This window comes from Salmo trutta, chromosome 14 (assembly GCF_901001165.1).
Source record: "Salmo trutta chromosome 14, fSalTru1.1, whole genome shotgun sequence".
In the NCBI taxonomy this organism is placed as follows: Eukaryota; Metazoa; Chordata; class Actinopteri; order Salmoniformes; family Salmonidae; genus Salmo; species Salmo trutta.
In genome coordinates, this window is record NC_042970.1 from 13,420,595 (window position 1) to 13,446,550 (window position 25,956).

The 25,956-nt window shown below is 42.8% G+C and overlaps 1 protein-coding gene across 2 annotated transcripts in view; it reads right to left on the bottom strand.

Annotated features, from left to right (window-relative positions):
• The window catches only part of LOC115207433 (chemokine-like protein TAFA-2), a 157,664-nt gene that overhangs the window by 24,402 nt on the left and 107,306 nt on the right, over positions 1 to 25,956 (bottom strand). For both annotated transcript variants that reach the window (XM_029774505.1, XM_029774504.1), the window contains exons 3-4: positions 12,403 to 12,552; positions 5,867 to 5,991 (exon numbers count right to left, since the gene is read on the bottom strand). In XM_029774505.1, the coding sequence (XP_029630365.1) occupies positions 5,867 to 5,991; positions 12,403 to 12,552 (275 nt within the window). The remainder of the gene's footprint in view (positions 1 to 5,866; positions 5,992 to 12,402; positions 12,553 to 25,956) is intronic.

Below are 25,956 nucleotides of genomic sequence, written 5' to 3' on the forward strand. Positions count from 1 at the left end.
GGTAGAGTTAATAAAGTGACTATGCATAGATGCAAACAGAGAGTGGCAGTGGTGTGGAGAGGGGAGGGAGGGGAGCAATGCAAATAGTCTGGGTAGCCATTTGACTAAATGTTCAGGAGTCTTATGGCTTGCGGGGAGAAGCTGTTTAGAAGCCTCTTGGACCTAGACTTGGCGCTCCGGTACCGAATAGGTTTTGTCGTGCCCGCTTCATGACAGTCTTGGTGTGCTTGGACCATGTTAGTAGGTTGGTGATGTGGACACCAAAGAACTTGAAGCTCTCAACCTGCTCCACTACAGTCTCGTCGATGAGAATGGGGGCGTGCTCGGTCCTCTTTTTCCTGTAGTCCACAATCATCTCATTTGTCTTGATCACGTTGAGGGAGAGGTTGTTGTCCTGGCACCACACGGCCAGGTCTCTGACCTCCTCCCTATAGGCTATCTCGTTGTTGTCGGTAATCAGGCCTACCGCTGTTGTGTCATTGGCAAATTTAATGATGGTGTTGGAGTCGTGCCTGGCCGTGCAGTCATGAGTGAACAGGGAGTACAGGAGGGGGCTGAGCACGCACCCCTGATTATTTAACAGTGAAAATCACTTACATTACAGGTATGAAAATAAAAATGTAACTCTGAATGGAACCAGTTGCTCATCCACTGTTAATTCAGGCCCAGGTTTGTAGAAGTACGGCAGACGCTCCACCCACTTCTCCCAAACCTCTCTTATGGCCGCCAGTTTGTCTCTCACTCGTCTTGCAGGTCTTGACTCATGGTTATCAAATCGTAGCCTTCTTGAGAAAGTGTGAAAGACTTTCAGTGGCATCGTGGCACGGACAATCGCCCTTCCACTCCTTGCATCCCAGAGACTACATGTAGCCTTGCCTCGGGACCTATACACACCCACTAAGATTAGCAGCCCTATGTAGGCACATAGGTCAATCTCATCCATCCTTTTCCAGTTGTCTCTATATTTACTCCAGGATGATTTTTTTTATGGCTGGTGTGATGAACATGTAGAATGTTGAGGCAATGTCCTGGGCATGGGCAACTGCATGTCTTGTGGGCCCTGGGGTCATCATTATGACATTTTGTGCTGCCATCCTGCCCTGGTTGTCATATGGTGACAAGGACCATGTTATTTTGCTGTTCTTTGACAAAAATGTCTCTCTCTCAGCTTGGGGGATTTCATCTTCATCTAAAGATGATGCATTGTGCTCTGGGGTGTATTCTTCCCCATCTTCTTCTTCAGATACCTCCTACTCTTCTAAATCATTGTTCTCTAGTTCCTCCTGGACATCTGAAAAAATCTGATCCACGACCTGTTGGGCACAGAAACGTGCACTCATGGCTTCAGCAAAGAGAGAACTGGGGGACTGTCATCTGCAGCACCTTTATAGCCTCTGACTGCATTCTCCGTTTATTTTATTTTTATGTTTATTTTGTCTGAAATGTTTATTTTGTCTGAAGTTGTTTTTATTGTCTGTGAACTTGAGTCATGTGTGGGGTCGTGGAGGGGAGATGCTGCACAAGCACAAGGAAGTTTTAGTTTTGTCTGAGTTCAATCAGTAGCACACATAATCTCAATTTATCATTGTGTGTGTGTGTGTGTGTGTGTGTGCATATGTGTGTGTCTGGTTTTTGTGGTGTGTAAATGATTTTATAACTGCAGGGTCAAAAATGACTTTAAGACAATCTTTGTACCCAGTGGTGTACAGCTTTCATGGAAATGTGAACAAAGGCGATGTTTCACATTTTCAAATGTTGGGGTCACTCTAGGAAAAGTCATATAATTTCAAGTTGAAAATATATCATTTAGGGGGTTTCTCTGCTGTTAAACATAGTGGCGGGTCATTTTTGACCATTAAGACAACAGAAGGGTTAATGAAGCTACCAGTTGAGGACTTGTGAGGCATCTGTTTCTCAAACTAACGTACCTGTCCTCTTGCTCAGTTGTACACTGGGGCCTCCCACTCCTCTTTCTATTCTGGTTAGGGCCAGTTTGTGCTGTTCTGTGAAGGGAGTAGTACACAGCGTTGTACAAGATCTTCAGTTTCTTGGCAATTTCTCGCATGGAATAGCCTTCATTTCTCAGAACAAGAATAGACTGACAAGTTTCAGAAGAAAGTTCTTTGTTTCTGGTCATTTTGAGCCTGTAATCGAACCCACAAATGCTGAGGCTCCAGATACTCAACTAGTCTAAAGAAGGCCAGTTTTATGGCTTCTTTAATCAGGACAACAGTTTTCAGCTGTGCTAACATAATTGCAAAAGGCTTTTCTAATGATCAGCCTTTTAAAATGATAAACTTGGATTAGCTAACACAACGTGCCATTGGAACACACTAGAATGGTTCCTGATAAGGGCCACTGTACGCCTATGTAGATATTCCATAACAAAATCAGCCGTTTCCAGCTACAATAGTCATTTACAACATTAACAATGTCTACACTGTATTTCTGATCAATTTGATGTTGTTTTAATGGACAAAAAATGTCATTTCTTTAAAAAACAAGGGCATTTCTAAGTGACCCCAAACTTTTGAACGGTAGTGTATATTGTCTAGCGAATAACAAGGTTAATAATATATCTGTGAGAATATCCAAGGGGCTTTTATATCATTCTAAATTAATAAGAATAATTGCTTTGTTTAAAAAAGAACATTATTTTGGAGATTATTTTTATCTTGTAGCTCTAACTCCTACAGTGTCCTGTTTTGGGACACTGTAAAGTCCATGGAGAATAAGAGCACCTCCTCCCAGCTGCCAACTGCACTGAGGCTCGGTAACACTGTCACCACCGATAAATCCATAATAATCGAGAATTTCAAGAAGCATTTTTCTACGGCTGGCCATGCTTTCCTCCTGGCTACCCCAACCGCGGCCAACAGCTCCGCACCCACGTAGCTACTTGTCCAATCCTCCCCAGCTTCTCCTTCACCCAAATCCAGATAGCAGATGTTCTGAAAGAGCTGCAAAACCTGGACCCATACAAATCAGCTGGGCTAGACAATCTGGACCCTCACTTTCTATAATTATCCGCCGTCATTGTTGCAACCCCTATTACCAGTCTGTTCAACCTCTCTTTCGTATCGTCCGAGATCCCTAAAGATTGGTATGCTGCCGCGGTCATCTCCTCTTCAAAGGGGGTGACACTCCAGACCCAAACTGTTACAGACCTATATCCATCCTGCCCTGCCTTTCTAAAGTCTTCGAAAGCCAAGTCAATAAACAGATCACTGACCATTTCGAAATCCCAGCGTACCTTCTCCGCTGTGCAATCCGGTTTCCGAGCTGGTCACGGGTGCACCTCAGACATGCTCAAGGTACTAAACGATATCATAACTGCCATCAATAAAAGACAGTACTGTGCAGCCATCTTCATCGACCTGGCCAAGGCTTTCAACTCTGTCAATCACCACATTCTTATCGGCAGACTCAACAGCCTTGGTTTCTCAAATGACTGCCTCACCTGGTTCACCAACTACTTCTCAGACAGACTTCAGTGTGTCAAATTGGAGAGCCTGTTGTCTGGACCTCTGGCAGTCTCTATGGGGGTACCACAGGGTTCAATTCTCGGGCTGACTCTTTTCTCTGTATATATCAACAATGTCACTCTTGCTGCGGGTGATTCCCTGATCCACCGCTACGCAGACGATACCATTCTGTATAGATCTGGCCCTTCTTTGGACACTGTGTTAACAAACCTCCAAACGAGCATCAATGACATACAACACTCCTTCCGTGGCCTCCAACTGCTCTTAAATGCTAGTAAAACTAAATGCATGCCTTTCAACCGCTCGCTGCCCGCACCCACCCACCCGACTAGCATCACTACTCTGGACGGTTCCGACTGAGAATATGTGGACAACTACAAATACCTAGGTGTCTGGCTAGACTGTAAACTCTTCTTCCAGACTCATATTAAACATCTCCAATCCAAAATTAAATCTAGAATCTGCTTCCTATTTCGTAACAAAGCCTCCTTCACTCACACCGCCAAACATACCCTCATAAAACTGACTATCCTACCAATCCTCGACTTCGGCGATGTCATCTACAAAATAGCCTCCAACACTCTACTCTGCAAACTGGATGCAGTCTATCACAGTGCCATCCGTTTTGTCACCAAAGCCCCATATACCACCCACCACTGCAACCTGTATGCTCTCGTCGGCTGGCCCTTGCTACATATTCGTCGCCAGACCCACTGGCTCCAGGTCATCTATAAGTCTATGCTAGGTAAAGCTCCGCCTTATCTCAGCTCACTGGTCACGATAACAACACCCACCCGTAGCACACGCTCCAGCAGATATATCTCACTGGTCATCCCCAAAGCCAACACCTCATTTGGTCACCTTTCCTTCCAGTTCTCTGCTGCCAATGACTGGAACGAACTGCAAAAATCGCTGAAACTTTTAACATCAGATATCTGAGTAGCTAACCGACCGCTGCAGCTGTACACAGCCCATCTGTAAATAGCCCATCCAATCTACCTACCTCATCCCCATATTATTTTTATTTACTTTTCTGCTCTTTTGCACAGCAGTATATCTACTTGCACATCATCATCTGCACATCTATCACTCCATTGTTTAGTTGCTAATTTGTAATTACTTCGCTACTATGGCCTATTTATTGCCTTACCTCCTCATGCACACACTGTATATAGACTATCTTTTTTTCTATTGTGTTATTGACTGTACGCTTATTTATTCCCTGTGGCTCAGTTGGTAGAGCATGGTGTTTGCAACGCCAGCATGGTGTGTGCAACGCCAGGGTTGTGGGTTCGATTCCCATGGGGGGCCAGTACAAAAAAAAATGAATGAAATGAAATGTATGCATTCCCTACTGTATGTTGCTCTGGATAAGAGTGTCTGTTAAATGACTAAAATGTGAATGTAACTCTGTGTTGTTGTTTGTGTTGCGCTGCTTTGCTTTATCTTGGCCAGGTCGCAGTTGTAAATGAGAACTTGTTCTCAACTTGCCTACCTGGTTAAATAAAGGTGAAATACATACATACAATACATACATACAATACATACATACAATACATACATACAATACATACATACAACTCTGAGGAGACCGTAGGGATTTCCACAGGTCGCCGTCCCTGAATTAAGGCCATTCCCTTAATTATGTGAGGCACTGGTTCCCAACCAGGGGTACTAGGACCCCTGGGGGTACTTGGCCTATCCACAGGCATTACATTAGAAGGTAAATCAGGGGTATTCTGGGCAGTGCACATTTCAGTTGGTGGTACAGTAACCGAAAAAGGTTGGGAATCACTGATGTGAGGTACGGCTGGAGTTTTTGTAAGAGCTTTACAGATAAAATAAATCATCGAATTGACCTACATAACTTCAAAGAGGGCCAGCCTACTTTCTGTAAAGAATGCAGTGACGAGTACTGCACCTATCACCCTTAATAAAACGTTGTGTTACGTAATACGTGATAAGTGGCTAAGTTTGCGTGTGTGGGTCTCTCACTGCAACCTCTAGATACTCCTCCTTCAATATACACATATTTGACTGTATCTCAGCAGAATTGAGCCTTTTTGATCATATGAACTTTGAATGTATTCGTCCTGACAGGTACAGACACACAACCAGTAGGTGACTACAGTTGGCTATGTAGAGGACCAATCAACACCTTAACTTACTGAAGATTCTACGTCATGGTGGACTTTAGAAGAAACAAAATGGTGTGTGTGTGTACGTTTGTTGTGTGTGTGTGTGTGTGTACGTGTGTGTGTGTACGTGTGTGTGTGTGTGTGTGTGTGTGTGTGTGTGTGTGTGTGTGTGTGTGTGTGTGTGTGTGTGTGTGTGTGTGTGTAACAGTACATGTGATGCATTTGCTTACATTATGCACCCACCTTCGTCGTCTTCACTTTGTTTCCCGTACTGCAGCTCCAGCCTTTCAGATCAGGCAAAACTTTACACTCCTCCCCATCCATACATGGATGCATCTGACACCACCACTTCTGGGCAACTATGGATGCTGCAAGAGGCAACGAGACAGGGACACAAATGGTTAATGTGTGCCCTTTACAAGGCAGTGAAAAGATACATCCACTAGTAGACTGCAGTAACAACTGAACCAACAAAAATATGACTGTTTCTACAAACATGTCAATGAAAGTGAATGGAAGGCATTTTGATCCACGACTGACAGTACAGAAGTGAGATCCTCCATGACTGACAGTACAGAAGTGAGATCCTCCATGACTGACAGTACAATAGTGAGATCCTCTATGACTGACAGTACAGTAGTGAGAGATACTCCATGACTGACAGTGGAGTAGTGAGAGATCCTCCATGACTGACAGTGGAGTAGTGAGAGATCCTCCATGACTGACAGTAGAGTAGTGAGATCCTCCATGACCGACAGTAGAGTAGTGAGATCCTCCATGACTGACAATAGAGTAGTGAGAGATCCTCCATGAATGACAGTAGAGTAGAGAGATCCTCCATGACTGACTGTAGAGTAGTGAGAGATCCTCCATGACTTACTGTAGAGTAGTGAGAGATCCTACATGACTGACTGTAGAGTAGTGAGAGATCCTCCATGACTGACAGTAGCGTAGTGAGAGATCCTCCATGACTGACAATATAGTAGTGAGATCCTGCTGTTTTCAACTCTCTAGAGACAGCAGGAGCGGTAGAGATACTCTCAAAGATCAGCTATGAAAAAGCCAACTGACACTTACTCTTGTGTTACTGACTTGTTGCACCCTCGACAACTACTATGATTATTATTATTTGACAATGCTGGTCATTTATGAACATTTGAACATCTAGGCCATGTGCTGTTATAATCTCCACCTGGCACAGCCAGAAGAGGACTGGCCACCCCTCATAGCCTGGTTCCTCTCTAGGTTTCTTACTAGGTTTTGGCCTTTCTAGGGAGTGTTTCCTAGCCACCGTGCTTCTACACCTGCATTGCTTGCTGTTTGGGGTTTTAGGCTGGGTTTCTGTACAGCACTTTGTGATATCAGCTGATGTAAGAAGGGCTATATAAATACATTTGATTTGATCCTCCATGACTGACAGTAGAGAAATCCTCCATGACTGACAATAGAGTAGTGAGAGATCCTCCATGACTGACTGTAGAGTAGTGAGATCCTCCATGACTGACAGTACAGTAGTGAGATCCTCCATGACTGACAGTAGTGTAGTGAGATCCTCCATGAATGACTGTAGAGTAGTGAGACCCTCCATGACTGACAGTAGAGAGATCCCCATGTCTGACAGTAGAGTAGTGAGATCCTCCACGACTGACAATAGAGTAGTGAGATCCTCCATGACTGACAGTAGTGTAGTGAGAGATCCTCCACGACTGACAGTAGAGTAGTGAGATCCTCCACGACTGACAATAGAGTAGTGAGATCCTCCACGACTGACAATAGAGTAGTGAGAGATCCTCCATGACTGGCAGTAGAGTAGTGAGAGATCCTCCATGACTGACAATAGAATAGTGAGAGATCCTCCATGACTGACAGCAGAGTAGTGAGATCCTCCATGACTGACAGTAGAGTAGTGAGAGATCCTCCATGACTGACAGTAGAGTAGTGAGAGATCCTCCATGACTGACAGTACAGTAGTGAGATCCCCCATGACTGACAGTAGAGTAGTGAGATCCTCCATGACTGACAATAGAGTAGTGAGAGATCCTCCATGACTGGCAGTAGAGTAGTGAGATCCTCCATGACTGACAATAGAGTAGTGAGATCCTCCATGACCGACAGTATAGTGAGAGATCCTCCATGACTGACAGTAGAGTAGTGAGATCCTACATGACTGACAGTAGAGTAGTGAGATCCTCCATGACTGACAATAGAGTAGTGAGAGATCCTCCATGACTGACAGTAGTGAGATCCTCCATGACTGACAATTGAATAGTGAGAGATCCTCCATGACTGACAGTAGAGAGATCCTCCATGACTGACAGTAGAGTAGTGAGATCCTCCATGACTGACAGTAGAGTAGTGAGAGATCCTCCATGACTGACAGTAGAGTAGTGAGAGATCCTCCATGACTGACAATAGAATAGTGAGAGATCCTCCATGACTGACAGCAGAGTAGTGAGATCCTCCATGACTGACAGTAGAGTAGTGAGAGATCCTCCATGACTGACAGTAGAGTAGTGAGAGATCCTCCATGACTGACAGTACAGTAGTGAGATCCCCCATGAACGACAGCAGAGTCATGAGATCCTCCATGACTGACAGTAGAATAGTCAGATCTTCCATGACTGACAGTAGAGTAGTGAGATCCTCCATGACCGACAGTATAGTGAGAGATCCTCCATGACTGACAGTAGAGTAGTGAGATCCTACATGACTGACAGTAGAGTAGTGAGATCCTCCATGACTGACAATAGAGTAGTGAGAGATCCTCCATGACTGACAGTAGTGAGATCCTCCATGACTGACAATTGAATAGTGAGAGATCCTCCATGACTGACAGTAGTGAGATCCTCCATGACTGACTGTAGAGTAGTGAGATCCTCCATGACTGACAGTAGAGTAGTGAGAGATCCTCCACGACTGACAGTAGTGAGAGATCCTCCCTGACTGACAGTAGAGTAGTGAGATCCTCCACGACTGACAGTAGAGTAGTGAGAGATCCTCCATGACTGACTGTAGAGTAGTGAGAGATCCTCCATGACTGACAGTAGAGTAGTGAGAGATCCTCCACGAATGACAGTAGAGTAGTTAGATCGTTCATGACTGACAGTAGAGTAGTGAGAGATCCTCCATGACTGACTGTAGAGTAGTGAGAGATCCTCCATGACTGACAGTAGTGAGAGATCCTCCCTGACTGACAGTAGAGTAGTGAGATCCTCCATGACTGACAGTAGAGTAGTGAGTTATTCCATGACTGACAGTAGAGTAGTGAGAGATCCTCCACGACTGACAGTAGAGTAGTGAGTTATTCCATGACTGACAGTAGAGTAGTGAGTTATTCCATGACTGACAGTAGAGTAGTGTGAGATCCTCCATGACTGACAGTAGAGTAGTGAGATCTTCCATGACTGACAGTAGAGTAGTGAGAGATCCTCCACGACTGACAGTAGAGAAGTGAGATCGACCATGACTGACAGTAGAGTAGTGAGAGATCCTCCATGACTGACTGTAGAGTAGTAAGAGATCCTCCATGACTGACAGTAGTGAGAGATCCTCCCTGACTGACAGTAGAGAAGTGAGATCCTCCATGACTGACAGTAGAGTAGTGAGTTATTCCATGACTGACAGTACAGTAGTGAGAGATCCTCCACGACTGACAGTAGAGAAGTGAGATCATCCATGAATGATAGTGCAGTTTCTTTTATTATTATTTTTTATTTCACCTTTATTTAACCAGGTAAGCTAGTTGAGAACAAGTTCTCATTTACAACTGCGACCTGGCCAAGATAAAGCAAAGCAGTGCGACACAAACAACAACACAGAGTTACACATGGAATAAACAAGCGTACAGTCAATAACACAATAGGAAAAAAAGATAGTCTATATACAGTGTGTGCAAATGGCATGAGGAGGTAAGGCAATATATAGGCCATAGTAGTGAAGTAATTACAATTTAGCAAATTAACACTGGAGTGATAGATGTGCAGATGATGATGTGCAAGTAGATATACTGCTGTGCAAAAGAGCAGAAAAGTAAATAAAAACAATATGGGGATGAGGTAGGTAGATTGGATGGGCTATTTACAGATGGGCTGTGTACAGCTGCAGCGGTCGGTTAGCTGCTCAGATATCTGATGTTAAAAGTTAGTGAGGGAAATATTAGTCTCCAGCTTCAGCGATTTTTGCAGTTCGTTCCAGTCACTGGCAGCAGAGAACTGGAAGGAAAGGCGGCCAAAGGAGGAATAGGCTTTGGGGGTGACCAGTGAAATATACCTGCTGGAGTGCGTGCTACGGGTGGGTGGTGCTATGGTGATCAGTGAACTGAGATAAGGCGGGGCTTTACCTAGCAAAGACTTATAGATGACAGTAGTGAGAGATCCTCCATGACTGCGAGCTGACTGGCTGCCTGGCTGCCTGGCAGGGCTGTGTGTTTCCAGAAGTGAATTACAGGCCGTGGGTCAATGTCAAGCCGATGAACACAGTGGCAGGAGCGGAATAAACAGAGCGGCACAGTGGAGGTGGGAGAGGAGCAGAGCTCCAAGGTCTACAGCTGCCTCTAAGGAGGCCTGTAGGGGGTAAGGCTTCCCTTGAGATTTCTAATGCTTCAGCAAGCAGTGTCAAGACGGGAGGAAGCCCCTGTCAGAGCCATTACAGTACAGAACACAAGACAAGGATCGATTCACCTGTCGGAGGGGCCACTGAGGACATGATATTAAATGACCGGTCCCCCTCTACTTCAGCGAGCCAGCGCAGCAGCTCCCCAGGTCTTAGTGTCTTATAATCCAGCAGACTGCAGACAGACAGCATATAGCTGGCTGGCTCAGTAAAAAGTTGACTGGGTCGGTTTGAAGTATCCCAAACAGATCACATACAGAATGCTCTAAGACAAGTACTCTAAAGAGCTTGATCAGTAGAAGAAAATATCTTACCCTAAATGTGACCCACCACCTGGATTCGGTCCTATGTAGCAACATTTGAAATGGTATTTTCTACATTGGATAAAAGTAGACTCAGAGCTAGAAAATGGTATATCATACACTGCAGTTGAGGAACAATGGGAAAGTGAGTCTGCATTGAAAGTTAAGAAACTTGTAACCCCACTTTTTAGAAAATGACCCATTATATTTTTGGTACACCTACTGGAGAGCTCTTCTTTTTCTACAACCATTCAGCATTGTTCACACCCTCTTAAGCCTTAGCCCCACCCATTACTTTAAGGTTTCACATGTGAGGCCATGCGCTAAACAGAGTGAATACGTAGAGTAGTAAACAACCAAAGATTTCAAGACTAAAAGTGGTGAAAGTAGCAGCAAAAAGTAGTAGTATATTGGCCTATATCCTAATCTGATTTTGGTGCAGGTCATGTTGTACTTTACATTACGGTCTCTGGTAAACACACACTCTATCAAATAAAATCTAACTTTATTTGTCACATGCAGAGGATACAAAAGGTATAAACGGTACAGTGAAATGGTTACTTGCACAGTGGAGTCTTGCATAGTGGTGTTAGCTAAACAATTAATCATCATCCCAACTCATAATACCACGCACCATGCATGAATCTGCAGGTAACTAAAGCTAGCCAACTAGGTTCAATGTTAGCCAGCTAATATTAGGCTATAACTAGCAATACAAATGGCTTTCTGAGATACAAATAATATTACTAAACAGATCATACACGTAACGTTAGCTAGCGAGCTAGCTAACAGTACGCTTTAACTTGCAATGAAAAACAACTTTCTGAAAAAATTTGAAACGTATAACATTTGAAAATGTAGCTAAACTCTTACCCATATACATTGATGAACACTTCTCCCTCTGTCATAGATGCCATGGTTGCCCTTAATTTGAAGATGTAATCCAGAGACAGGTGTTTTATACAACAGCCTCCTCTGTTCTCTTTTTGACTCTCTCCGTATTTGGTAATCATCTCTCTGCTTCCACCGGGCATTCCACTGATTTCAAATCTCAGTCAACTTCTTCCGTGACAACAACACTGTTGATCGTTGTTTCTTCCCCTATCACGGTCATCAGCAGACTCTACAATTTCTAGTTCAATGAAAATGTTTTTTTACCTAAATCAGGTATTTCCTCATCGTCTGATTTAGTCAGGGAGAGTCAACATGGCACAATCGTCCTCCAGAAAGTAGTCCATCACAACCTTTTCCCACTGATCGTTGTCAATAGCGCAATTAACTTCAGGGCAGCAATGCAACACCTTTTCAGTTATTCATGATATCTTAAAAAAGAATGCTGCGGTAGAAAGGATTATCCACACATATTGAGCAGCTCATGTTGTAGACAGAAGCATGTTACATGGCAGACCAATCCAAACTCATCTCTCGACATGTCCAGCTTATCCATTTTCTCAGCCAATAATGGATAGCAGGAAGGTTCCTGTATTTTTCCGTGGCTAAACCAACTAGGCTCAGAATTGAAAAATTGTGTTCAAATTTACAGATGGCATACAAGTTTGCTATTAAGGCACATGAAAGTTCACATGTTCCAGAAGGCATTTCGGCCAAAAAACGCATATATTAAAAAAAGTATTTAAAAAAACGTTAAAATGTCTTTCCTGTGAAGTAGTGACGTGCAACATACTCCTAGCATCTTAAACGGGTAACACATTTTGAAAATTTGAAAAAAGCATTTGAAACAACACTATTTCTAAGTGATACATGAGTGAAACTAGACCAATGTTGGTACAATATACAGCCTCTTACTGTGGTGTTAATCCTGTCAATAAAAATTCAAAAATACGAGAGAAAAAACAACGACCGTACCGTCCACACAAGATGGGGCCGCTCTTGTTGTCCCGGCAACCTGTCCGGGGAAGCAGGAACATTTCACCGTCTGGGATCTCTCTTCGATCTTATTCTTGTTGCAGCAGCGGTGGGCGGCGGTCACTTCACAGGTCCCTGCTTTGACATGCACTGCAAACACAGAGGTGGTTCCATGTTAGAATCATGTTCAACACTCCAGCTCCTGCAGAACAAATACTGTAAGCTACAGCTGTGTCTGTAAGGACAGATCTCAAATGACCCTATTCTCATTAGTGCACTTTGTATGTTTGGCCCAGGTTTGAACAGTCACATAGGGCTGCCACATTGGGCTCTGGTCAGAATAGGGCAGAACATGAAAAAAGCAGTGTAACTGGCTTTGTGGTCCATATCTGAATTTCAGGGATACATGGAGACAAAGACTGTACCCTACAGAGGCTTTGAAACACATACTCTTTGTATGTACCCTACAGAGTCTATAAGACACATCTTTGTTTGTACCCTACAGAGTCTATAAGAAATCTTTCTACAGAATGTACACTTCAGAGTCTAATCCCACTAAAGCAATGAGTATATTGATTGGGAATATCCCTCCTGATCTTAAATGGCCTTTAAAAAAATCCAGAAAAGAGTGGGAGGAGGAAGTGTATTAGAACCTACCAGGCAGGGACCTCTATATAGCTGACCTGCAGCTCACTGCAAAGATACATCTCTCGTGTACTTTCATGCTTAAATTGTTCTCCACGTAGGGGGCCTTTTCTTTCCTGCAACTGATGAATTATGCATAGGGAAAATCCTTCTTTAAAAGCTGAGAGGGCCACAACTTCAGTGGTGACAACACGGACAATATAGCCATTACTTCATGAAGTAAGGGATATAAAAATACCCCTTATAGATTGGTGCTGAATTATTCATTCCAAGTATAAAATGTAGACTTCTTTTTGTGGAGATGTTTGAACTAGCAAGGCATCAATCCACAGCAACGTTAACAGAAATACGTTGTAGATGTTGTTTTTTAAATGCCTCCTTTGATGTAAGGAATCGTGTACTGAAAGACCACAGAATTACTGTGTCAATTGAGTTTACATCAATAACAGTATGACCTGTGTTATACCATTTAAAGAATGAGCCTTTTAATATTTAGAATAATAATTTACTGCGTGTGATGATATCCTTCATGTACACATTTGTCTTTTTAGATCATTAAAAAAAAAATCTATTTGTGTCTATTTTATATTCATTACCTTCTTAGTAGGCCTACGTGAAAGTCTTTCGTTTTTTACACATCATTGTCAAGGGGGAAAACGATTAAAAGTTTCAGTGTTATTTTCAGATCAGCCTTAATTACGCCTGTAAAGATTTTCAATTTGGGACCTGAATTGAAAATAGATTGAAAATGGGCCTCCATCTTGTCATTAGTGAGCAATCCAAAAATCTAATCTACAACATTAAAAACATTTTGCTTCCAATCAATAAGGGGCAATTCAAATTCCAACAAAAGGCCAGTTAACAATTGGTGATTGAGTGCTTTCCAGCCAACACAACCTTACTGATGCAAACACAGGTGAGGGTCTTCGTCTGTGATGTGATTATCTTTAAGCCACAGGCATACCCCTGGGTCATAGTTTCAATTGCTCAAATTGAGTATTCAAACTTTTTTGAAGAGGGGGAGATAGCTGTGTGTGACTGATACGGAATCAATAACGGTCCAGTAAAGCTCTGTGACACTCAGTCACTCTGTTACACTGGAAGATAAACAGAACAATCGAATGTCAGAGTTGAAGGAAATTATCTTACAAGTGATCAAGCGGAGAATTTGAGAACACACAATAGATTCAGAGAACTGTGAAATGTCATAACAATAGCTACCTGTGATTTCGCCATAATAATTTGATCAACTTGTTCACTAAAAAGTACTGAGCACTCCACAGCAGAGAACTTACTGCTTCCGCACTTCAACCTCCAAACCGAGCAGCCATGTCTGCTAGCCCTGCATGGCTAGCTTTGCCAAGTCACCCGGTTCATCGGCTGCGCCTCCACCCCCAGCACGCCCACCAGGCTATTTGTGGTCTAAGAGAAGGAGAGCCAGCGCAACAGAGCTACCGTACAGGGTTGGGTCTGGGCTGGATTGCTGGAAGACTGGAAGGGTTTACTCATTAAGGTGCAGTTGGCAGCATGCAGCCAGAGCTGTGAGGAGAGGAACCTATGAAAACTAATGATTAAACCTCAGGCCTCAGCAGCCCTTTACGGGTCAAAGTCACTGACTCAGGAGTCAAACCCCACACCAAGCAGTGTGCACGGTAGGGAGGGGGTAGGGGGGCAAGGTGAGGGAGATTAGGGTGTGTGTTACAGGGGTGAGGTGAGGGGTGACGCGAGCCTTGGCTGGTAACTACACACAACAAAGAAAAGGCCATAAGCTGGCTGACTGCTGATCCTATACCCTCAGACTACACCCTCAGCCTATTGGGAGAAGGTGGAAGTGAAGTGTGAGAAATATGATGGTCCTGGTGCCCATACTGTAGATGGGCTAGATTCCCTGTTAAACAGTGCATTCGGAAAAGTACTTAGAACCCTTGACATTTTCCACATTTTGTTACATTACAGCCTTATTCTAAAATGGATTCAGTTGTTTTTTTTATCATCAATCTACACACAAATACCCCATAATGACAAAGCAAAAACAGGTATTTAGACATTTTTGCTTATGTATACAAAAACAATTACGGAAATATTACATTTACATACCTATTCAAACCCTTTACTCAGTACATTGCTGAAGCACATTTAGCAGCTATTACAGCCTTGAATCTTCTTGGGTAAGACGCTACAAGCTTGGCACACCTGTATTTGAGGAGAGTCTCCTATTCTTCTCTGCAGATCCCCTCAAGCTCTGTCAGGTTAGATGGAGAGCGTCGGTGCACTGGCTGTCCTAAAGCCACATCTGCATTGTCTTGGCTGTGTTCTTAGGGTCGCTGTCCTTTTGGAAGATGAACCTTTGCCCCAGTCTGAGGTCCTGAGCGCTCTGGAGCAGGTTTTCATCAAGGATTTCTCTGTACTTTGCTCTGTTTATCTTTCCCTTGATCCTGATTAGTCTCCTAGTCCCTGCCGATGAAAAACATCCCCACAGCATGATGCTGCCACCACCATGCTTCACATTAGGAATAGTGCCAGGTTTCCTCCAGATATGACACTTGGCATTCATGCCAAAGAGATCAATCTCGGTTTCATCAGACAGATAATTTTTTTTCTCATGGTCTGAGAGAGCTTTAGGTGCATTTTGGCAACATCCAAGTGGGATGTCATGTGTCTTTTACAGAGGAGTGGATTCTGTCTTGCCACTCTACCATAAAGGCCTGATTGGTAGAGAGCTGCAGAGATGGTTGTCCTTCTGGAAGGTTCTCCCATCTCCACAGAGGAACTCTGGAGCTCTGTCAGAGTGACCATCAGGTTTTTGGTCACCTCCCTGACCAAGGCCCTTCTCTCCCAATTGCTCAGTTTGACCGGGCGGCCAGGTCTAGGAACAGTCTTGGTGGTTCCAAACTTCTTCCATTTAAGAATGATGGAGGCCACTGTATTCTTGGGGACATTTTCTGGTACCCTTCCCCAGATCTGTGCCTCGACACAATCCTGTCTCGGAGCTTTACAGACAATTTCTTCGACCTCATGGCTTGGTTTTTGTTCTGACATGCACTGTCAACTGTGGGACCTTATATAGACAGGCATGTGCCTTCCCAAATCATGTCCAATCAAATGAATTTACCACAGGTCGACTCCAAATAAGTTGTAAAAACATATTTTTTTACACATTTGCAAACATAACTAAAAACCTGTTTTCGCTTTGTCATTATGGTGTATTGTGTGTAGGTTGATGAGATTTGTATTTATTTTATCAATTTTAGAAAAGGCTGTAACATAACAAAATGTGGAAAAAGGTAAGGGGTCTGTATACTTTCCGAATGCACTGTATACACTACATGACCAAAAATATGTGTACACCTGCTCGTTGAACATCTCCTTCCAAAATCATGGGCATTAATGTGGAGTTGGTTCTCCATTTGCTGCTATAACAGCCTCCACTCTTCTGGGAAGGCTTTCCACTTAGATGTTGGAAAATTACTGCGGCTTCCATTCAGCCACAAGAGCATTAGTAAGGTTCGGTACTGATGTTGGGCGATTAGGCCTGGCTCACAGTCAGCGTTCCAATTCATCCCAAAGGTGTTCTATGGGGTTGAGGTCAGTCCTCTGTGCAGGCTAGTGAAGTTCTTTCACACCGATTTGGTGGCGGCAAGTTTTACACCACTCCAGCCTATGCTTGGTATTCAAGCCTACGCTTGGTATACTTGGTATACAGTTAACCGGGGTGGTGATCATGGGCTTGTTTGCGGCTGCTCGGTCATGGAAACCCATTTTATGAAGGTCCCAAGGAACAGCTGTTGTGCTGATGTTGCTTCCAGAGGCAGTTTGGAACTCGGTAGTGAGTGTTGCAACCAAGGACAGACAATTTTCATGCGCTACGCTCTTCAGCACTCGGTGGTCCCATTCGGTGAGCTTGTGTGTCCCACCACTTCGCGGCAAAGCCGGTGTTGCTCCTAGATGTTTCCACTTCAGAACTTACAGTTAACCGGGGCAGCTCTAGCAGGGCAGAAATCTGATGAACTGACTTGTTGGAAAGGTGGCATTCTATGACGGTGCCACATTGAATGTCACTGAGCTCTTCAGTGAAGCCATTCTACTGCCAATTTTTGTCAGCAACGAGTGTTGCTGAAATAGCCAAATCCACTGGCTCATTCATCCCCCCTCCTTTCCTCTGTAACTATTCCCCAGATTAGGGTTCCAAGGGTTCCAAAAAATATACAATACCAGTTGAAAGTTTGGACACACCTACTCATTCAAGGTTTTTCATTATCTACTAAATTGTAGAATAATAGTAAAGACATCAAAACTATGAAATAACACATATGGAATCATGTAGTAACCAACAAATGTGTTAAACCAAAAAAATATATATTAAAAAAGTAGCCACCCTTTGCATTGATGACAACTTTGCACACTCTTGGCATTCTCTCAACCAGCTTCACCTGGAATGCTTTTCCAACAATCTTGAAGGAGTGCTGAGCACACGCTTAGCATATGTTGGCTGCTTTTCCTTCACTCTGCGGTCCAACTCATCCCAAACCATCTCAATTGGGTTGCGGTCGGGGGATTGTGGAGGCCAGGTCATCTGATGCTGCACTCCATCACTCTCCTTCTTGGTCAAAAAGCCCTTACACAGCCTGGAGGTGTGTTTTGGGTCATTGTCATGATAGTCCCACTAAGCGCAAATCAGATGGGATGGCGTATCGCTGCAGAATGCTGTTGTAGCCATGCTGGTTAAGTGTGCCTTGAATTCTGAATAAATCACTGACAGTGTCATCAGCAAAGCACCCCCACACAAGCACATCTCCTCCTCCATGCTTCATGGTGGGAACCACACACGCGGAGATCATCTGTGCACCTACTCTGCGTCTCACAAAGTCACGGCAGTTGGAACCAAAAATTCCACATTTTGACTCATCAGACCAAAGGACAGATTTCCACCGGTCTAATGTCCATTGCTTATGTTTCTTGGCCCAAGCAAGTCTCTTCTTATTACTGGTATCTTTTAGTAGTGGTTTCTTTGCAGCAATTCGACCACCAAAGCCTGATTCACGTAGTCTCCTCTGAACAGTTGATGTTGAGATGTTTCTGTGACTTGAACTCTGTGAAGCATTTATTTGGGCTGCAATCTAAGGTGCAGTTAACTCTAATGAAGGTAACTCTGGGTCTCCCTTTCCTGTGGCAGTCTTCATGAGAGCCAGTTTCATCATAGTGCTTGATGGTTTTTGCGACTGCACTTGAAGAAACTTTGAAAGCTCTTGAAATTTTCCGGATTGACTGACGTTCATGTAATAAAGTAATGATGAGCTGTCGTTTCTCTTTGCTTATTTGAGCTGTTCTTCCCATAATATGGACTTGGTCTTTTACCAAATAAGGCTATGTTCTGTACCACCCCTACCTTGTCACAACACAACTGATTGGCTCAAACGTATTAAGAACGAAAGAAATTCCACAAATGAACTTTTAAGCACACCTGTTAATTGAAATGAATTCCAGGTGACTACCTCGTGAAGCTGTCATCAAGGCAAAGGATGGCTACTTAGAAGAATCTCAAATATAAAATACATTTTGATTTGTTTAACACTTTTTTGGTTACTACATTACTCCATTTGTGTTATTTCATAGTTTTGATGTCACTATTATTCTACAATATAGAAAATAGTCAAAATAAATTGAAACCCTGGAATGAGTAGGTGTGTCCAAAGTTTTGACTAGTACTGTATATATTCTAATTATAATAATAATAACAATTTGAAGTGGTGTCCACATACTTTTGTATATATAGTGTACCATCAGGCTCATTAGGATCTCTTTGAGATCAGTGGAGAGGATGCAAAGTATTAATAGTATAGTCAGGATAATGTCTCAATGTGTCAGCTAGATAGAAGCTTCTCCTCTTTCTCTTGCAGTGTTGCCCTGCTGTGCTGGTCCAGACAGCTGGACCAAATGGCTCCCAACACCTGTGATCAATATGTTTCACTTAAACAATGTATATTAGGATTGTCATCAGTTAGAATCCCCCAGCACCCACGTCAGCAGGAAGGAGAGACTAATGAGGACTGGCGTGAGGTCCGGACCTCCGGGCAATCAATAGCACTTTAAGCACAGTGCTCCTCTCTGCAATCATATTAATTGATCCCTGAATGGTAAGTGCCAACATGCATCCAGAAGTTATTTAGAGCATTGATGAGTCACAGAAGAGAGAAACACGGATAAACTTAGTGGAGGCAAGAAGCAGCTAACGAGTATGTTTTGAGATTGTCTCATAGTATTATGGCATGGGGAGCTTTGCTTTTAAAGGCACAGCTTGAATTAATAAATTCTGTTGCAATAAATTCTGAATATTTTCTTATTGAACTGACAAGTATAGCACACACACAATTATATTTTATATATTTGTTTACAATAATCTACCCAGTGGACCTGTAGTTTGCAAATGTTCTTTATTGTCATACACATGTTATGTCATAAATAACTGCAAACTGTATTGCTGAACGCTTGTTAATTAAATTCATCCTGTACAAAAAGTAGACAAAAAACAGCACATTATAGTATGTGTGGCTAGTTTTGTGGTAAAAAAAATAATATTAAAATGCTCTGTAATATATTCAAACAGCTGTAACAAAATGTAAATGACGCTGAAGGATTTATGTTGACAAGCAATTCCAGACACAAGGCAATTTTAAGGTTTGGAGACAAACACTTGTCGAAAGCTATTTTCTTCTCAGGAATATGTTTGTTTTCAATTAATGTATGAGAATGATTGGTGGAAACGTCTAAAATAGAAAAATTGAAATGTGACCTTCCATGGAGGCTATGAGCCATTTAAAAATAAAACTGTGCATAGTCAGTCTGCATGTAGCCTCAAACAAAAAAAGGAATATTTGATGGATGTGCTCTCCTTTCAATTTCCCTGCTCAAAGATATTCTTTTTGAGTTGCTGTCATATTTTTCATCAATTGTTTGCTAACATGATGACAAATAATAAACAAAAACAAGTGGAAAAGAAAAGCCACATTTCCTGTGAGTTTATTTATGATATATGTTCATGGGGGAAATTAGCATTGCAGTGTGGCAGTCACTTGTCTTGATACACCCTGTATTCTCCAGAAAGTGTCTCAGGTGTTTGTTTTGTGCAGCATACAAAACACTGACAAAGAGGTTGAGAAAGTCAAGCCACAGCAGAAAATAAAGAGAATTCCGCATTGAACCAAATAGCAATGAAAACTGCATCGCTGTGAATATTAGAATTTCAGTTCATACAACATCCTAGATAAAAGAAATGTACCTTTTAACTTGTCAGTCATTCTAAGTGAAAATAACGCAGAAAAATGGCACACACGCATCATAAAATAATGGTGATTGTGGAAAATATTCAGTGAAACCTTCGAAGCAAACATCTGCTTTTGGTCAACATTTACCATGGGTCCATGCTATCTGGGATCCTTGGGACATCCCTACCCAATTGAAGTATACATTGTATGGTTAAGGTAAGGGTTAGGGTTAGGTAAGGGTTATGGTTAAGTTTAGGGTTAAGGTAGGAGTTAGGGTTTAGAATAGGGATGTCTCAACAATCTTGAATAGTACTAACCATTTACCATGCCTCCTCTCCGTGAACAAGTTTCAATCAGGAGGTGAATAAATTACTGTCCAGTATGTAGGCGGCAGGTAGCGTAGTGGTTAGAGTGTTGGGCCAGTAACCGAAAAGTTGCTGGATTGAATCCCCGAGCTGACAAGGTAATAATCTGTCGTTCTGCCCCTGAGCAAGGCAGTTAACCCACTGTTAACCGGGGGTCGAAGACGTGGGTGTCCATTATGGCAGCCCCCGAACCTCTCTGATTCGGGTTGGGTTAAATGCGGAAGACACATTTCAGTTGTACAACTGACTAGGTATCCCCCTTTCCCTACTCTGGCTAAATTAACTCCAGAGCTGACTTGTTTCCCAGGCCCTTACTAGAATGGGCTCTAAGGTGGCAAAATTTTGCTAGCTTTTTCAAAATTCTCAGGTTCCCAGAAAGCCTGATTGGAAGATTCCCAGAATCAGGAGGCAATAAGCAGGAAATCTGGTATCCTCCAACCATGACTTTTGTAAAACTTGGGAATTTTGCAACACTAAGGGGTTCAAAAGCATTCTAGAGGAATGTTCTTCAACGGTCATCTACTTCAAATGCACCTCAGACAGAGAGTAAGACTGCCTTCTAACTGTACCCTTCTGACAGTGTGCATCAGACTCAGCAGTTCAGTCTAGCACAAGGAGGAGAAGGAGAGGACACCGTGTTCCGCCATCACATCAGCCTTCACCACTGCAACAACCTTGGAGAGAAGTCTAACTAACAACCTCAGTCTGGTCAATGTGCAGCAATCGTTGAGGGTTGTTTTAAGCACAGTTCTGTATATCATATCTATTGGCTCACTGACACAGACATAGGGCTTATAATACGGCAACATGAGAGAGGGGCGTTTTAAATGCCTGTAGGCTTTTAAAGCATCCACTGGCTTTTTACTGCAGAAATCTTCAATATATACAAAGGCTTAACTGAAACCAGGTTAAAGAGGGTTAGAGCACTGTAGAAGCTACAGTATAAGATCAAACAAGACACATTCAGTTAGGACTACTGTGTTTTGCACAGTTTGATCTAATACTGTAGCCAGCACATCCTCATGGTTATTATTACTCACTCACAGACACTGCTGAGGGCATTAAAAACCTTTTGGATAGATAGATAGATAGATAGATAGATAGATAGATAGATAGATAGATAGATAGATAGATAGATAGATAGATAGATAGATAGATAGATGATAGATAGAACCCAATTACCTAGTCACCGCCACAGCAATTTACAGCCAGTCACTTATGAAACGGGTATGAACGGGTATGAAACGGGTATGAACTAATGAGAGAACCAACCTGACCATCTGTGCTGCGCAGGTACAGAGCTCAAACACACTCGCACGACAGGACCCAGGCTGGGTCACACTATCAGGGAGGCTGAGTTAGTAGGCTGATCTAAAATGTTCAAGTTGAATTAATGTCACAAATGTAAACGTTGTTTCCTGACCGTGTTGTTGACAGCAATAGTCTGTTTTTGCATCTTCCTGACAGACAGGAAACTAACTTCTCTGTCCACTGAGGCACAAACGGAACCAAGCCTCTGGTTTAGCTTCACTGACTCCTTTTTTTAACCAGAAAAGGAAGAAAACAAAATGTCCTTAACCTCATTTCCTGTTTGTGCTGCTCTCCCTTTTCAACCCACGGAATAGGGATGCTAAATCACAACACTGTCAACAGAGTCACAGGCCGGCGTGGGCCCAGACCACAGCAGCCAGCAAAACAGGTAGACAATAGAAACACCATGAATAAATGATGACTAGATTTTATGCTCAAGCTGCTCATGTAGCATTTAAGACTAAGGAGAGATGGTACTGTACAGAACAGCCACAAAATGCTGAGTATATGACTGTCTGTCAGCTACATTTTGTATTGTCAAAAGTCTAAGCAGTGATGTCATACCTGGGATCAATCCTAAGGTCCTCATAACGCCAGTTAAACATTTGCAAAAAGAGAAACAAAGGGAGGACAGAGCGAGGAGGGAGAGATGTATGGACTAGGTGAAAGAGGTATATGAAAAAGAGATAGTGGAGATAGTTTTTTCCACCTCTATCATGTTATAGCATTTAAAGCAGGCATAGAAATATTGGTTCCCTGAGACATTCATCCCTCAAGCTTCCTGAGCAATGGGAGTACGTCTCAGAAGACTTATGCTTAATTGGCTTACGGTATTCTGAAGAGATTGACTCATATCTCTCCTGCTGTAAACCTGCTGAGCTCGACAATCACACTTGGTTGTGCCCAGGAAATAAGCCCACATCACAGAGACAGGCTAGAGAAAGCTCCACAGATGCCAAAGTGTCTCTGAGTATACTTTTGCAGTAGGCCTTACTGACGCTTTTCAATAGTTTCACCTGTGCAACAAAACAAAACTATAGAAGACTGTAAAAAGTCAACCAAACCAAATGTTTGGATGACTTTATACAGGCTTCCACAGTTTTCCCATGGTTTTGTTTTATTGCACAGGTATAGTACTAAACTATAGTTAGCATAAGGCCTACTGAGAAATATAAGGTGCTCTTAAAGCAACAAGGAGCAAATATAGAGGACATAATATGATACTATACATAAGCCATAAACTATGGACTTCAGACAGATGAGTACGCCTTACTTGACCATCACTACAACATCAACTGTATCTTGACACCCTCAGTCACAAGCCAGACTCTTGACAGTCGTTGTAAATGCAGGACTGGAGGAGAACATTATTCAACTTTGGCTCAGAGAGCATCGTATGCCTCGAAATCCACTGTGTTGATGAGTAGAGGTGTTTCTGATTTTGAAGCTCCTTTTCCTTGGTAGAATCAATAACTACTGTGTAAACCTGGGAACTCCAGAACACACCGCTATGCGTTATTGTGTTAACATAAAGAGCTATTCTGCAGTACATGCACATTCTACCAGGGTTTGTTTAGAGTCTGCATTGCAGCATTGCACAGACACTTGCTATTTGGCTAATCTACTCTATCACACATTGGCATTGTAGTTCCATTCACCAAAGCTTATTATCTGTATATAACATGTTAAACTGTATCATTAACCATTATTAATCCTCTCTGATTCATTACCATAAAACAGATACGCTTTCTCTCAAAATATCCCCAACAGCAATGGCCTCAGTTCTCCTTCTCACCCTTGTCGTCTGCAGTGTGGTGACAACCCTCCAAGAGGCCATAGCAGGAGAGAGTTCATAGTGTATAGTGTAGCAGCATGTGAATCTTGTTCATTTCTATATTCTCTAATCTCACACGCTACACATACTCGTTATCTGTCAGAGAGCCGTCATGTCACCTCTAAATGGGTTGCAGACTCCTCTCTCAGAGTGTAAACCGATTGTGCTAACGCTCCACTCTCAGGGTTGATTGACAGGCAGAATGTCAGGAGACATCTAGAATGTCAGGAGACACCCAGAATGTCAGCAGACACCCAGAGCTGTGGAGCAACAAAGGGGGGATAAGGCCCTTGTTCGCCGCGTGAGAGTGGCACATATTTCCAGTTCTATCTCCAGTCGGCTACAATAAGGAAATCATGATTTGAATACTGAGAGGTGTCTTTATCTCTCTGAGTTTTGCTACTGTAGATATAATCAGTTGAACAGGCTGCATATACAGTGCATTCGGAAAGTATTCAGACCCCTTGACTTTTTCCACATTTTGTTACTTTACAGCCTTATTCTCAAATGTATTTAAAAAAAAAACTTCCTCAGCAATCTAGACACACTACCCCATAATGACAAAGCGACAACAGGTTTTTAGATTTTTTTGCAAAATAAAATGTTTTTACATAAGTATTTGTAATGAGACTCAAAATTGAGCAATGGAACAACATTGATCATCCTTGAGAAGTTTCTACAACTTGATTGGAGTCCATTGTGGTGAATTCAATTGATAGAACATGATTTGGAAAGGCACACACCTGTCTATATAAGGTGCCACAGTTGACAGTGCATGTCAGAGCAAAAACCAAGCCATGAGGTCGAAGGAATTGTTTGTAGAGCTCCGAGACAGGATTGTGTTGAGGCACAGATCTGGGGAAGGGTACTAAAAAAAATCTGCTGCATTGAAGGTCCCCAAGAACACAGTGGCCTCCATCATTCTTAAATTAAAGAAATTCGGAACCACCAAGACTCTTCCTACAACTGGCCGCCTGGCCAAACTGCGCAATCGGGGGAAAAGGGCCATGGTCAGGGATGTGACCAAAAACCTGATTTTCACTCTGACAGAGTTCCTTTGTGGAGATGGGAGAACCTTCCAGAAGGACAACCATCTCTGCAGCACTCCACCAATCAGGCCTTTATGGTAGAGTGGCCAGATGAAAGCCACATGACAGCATGCTTGCAGTTTGCCAAAAGGCATCTAAAGATTCTCAGACCATGAGAAACAAGATTCTCTGGTCTGATGAAACCAAGATGGAACTCTTTGGCCTGAATGCCAAGCGTCACATCTTGAGGAAACCTGGCACCATCACTACGGTGAAGCATGGTGGTGGCAGCATCATGCTGTGGGGATGTTTTTCAGCGGCAAGGACTGGGAGACTAATCAGGATTGAGGCAAAGATGAATGGCGCAAAATACAGAGAGATCCTTGATGAAAACCTGTTACAGAGCGCTCAGGACCTCAAACTGCGGCGAAGGTTCATCTTCCAACAGGACAGCGACCCTAAGCACACAGCCAAGACAACGCAGGAGTGGCTTCGGAACAAGTCTCTGAATGTCCTTGAGTGGCCCAGCCAGAGCCCGGACTTGAACCCAATCAAACATCTCTGGAGATACCTGAAAATAGCTGTGCAGCGACGCTCCCCATCCAACCTGACAGAACTTGAAAGGATCTGCATAGAAGAATAGAAGAATGGGAGAAACAAATACAAGTGTTGCCAAGCTTGTAGCGTCATACCTAAGAAGACTCAAGGCTGTAATTGCTGAAAAAATTGCTTCAACAAAGTACAGAGTAAAGGGTCTGAATACAGTACTTACGTAAATGTGATATTTCAGTTTTTTAAATATAAATTTGCTAAAATTTATAAAAATCTGTTTTTTCTTTGTCATTATGGGTTATTGTGTGTCGAGTGATTAGGGAAAATACGATTTCATACATTTTTGAATAAGACTGTAACCTAACAAATTTGGAAAAAGTAAAGGTGTCTGAATACTTTCCATAGGCACTGTTTATGTTTAGAAATCCACTTATGACCAAAGGTGGAATATTACCTATACTATGTGCAGTAATATCCGTTCTCATTCTAAATAGTGGATTGCCTTGGAGAACAATAGATTTGAGTATTCACCAACCAACCTGTAGTACCCAGCTGCT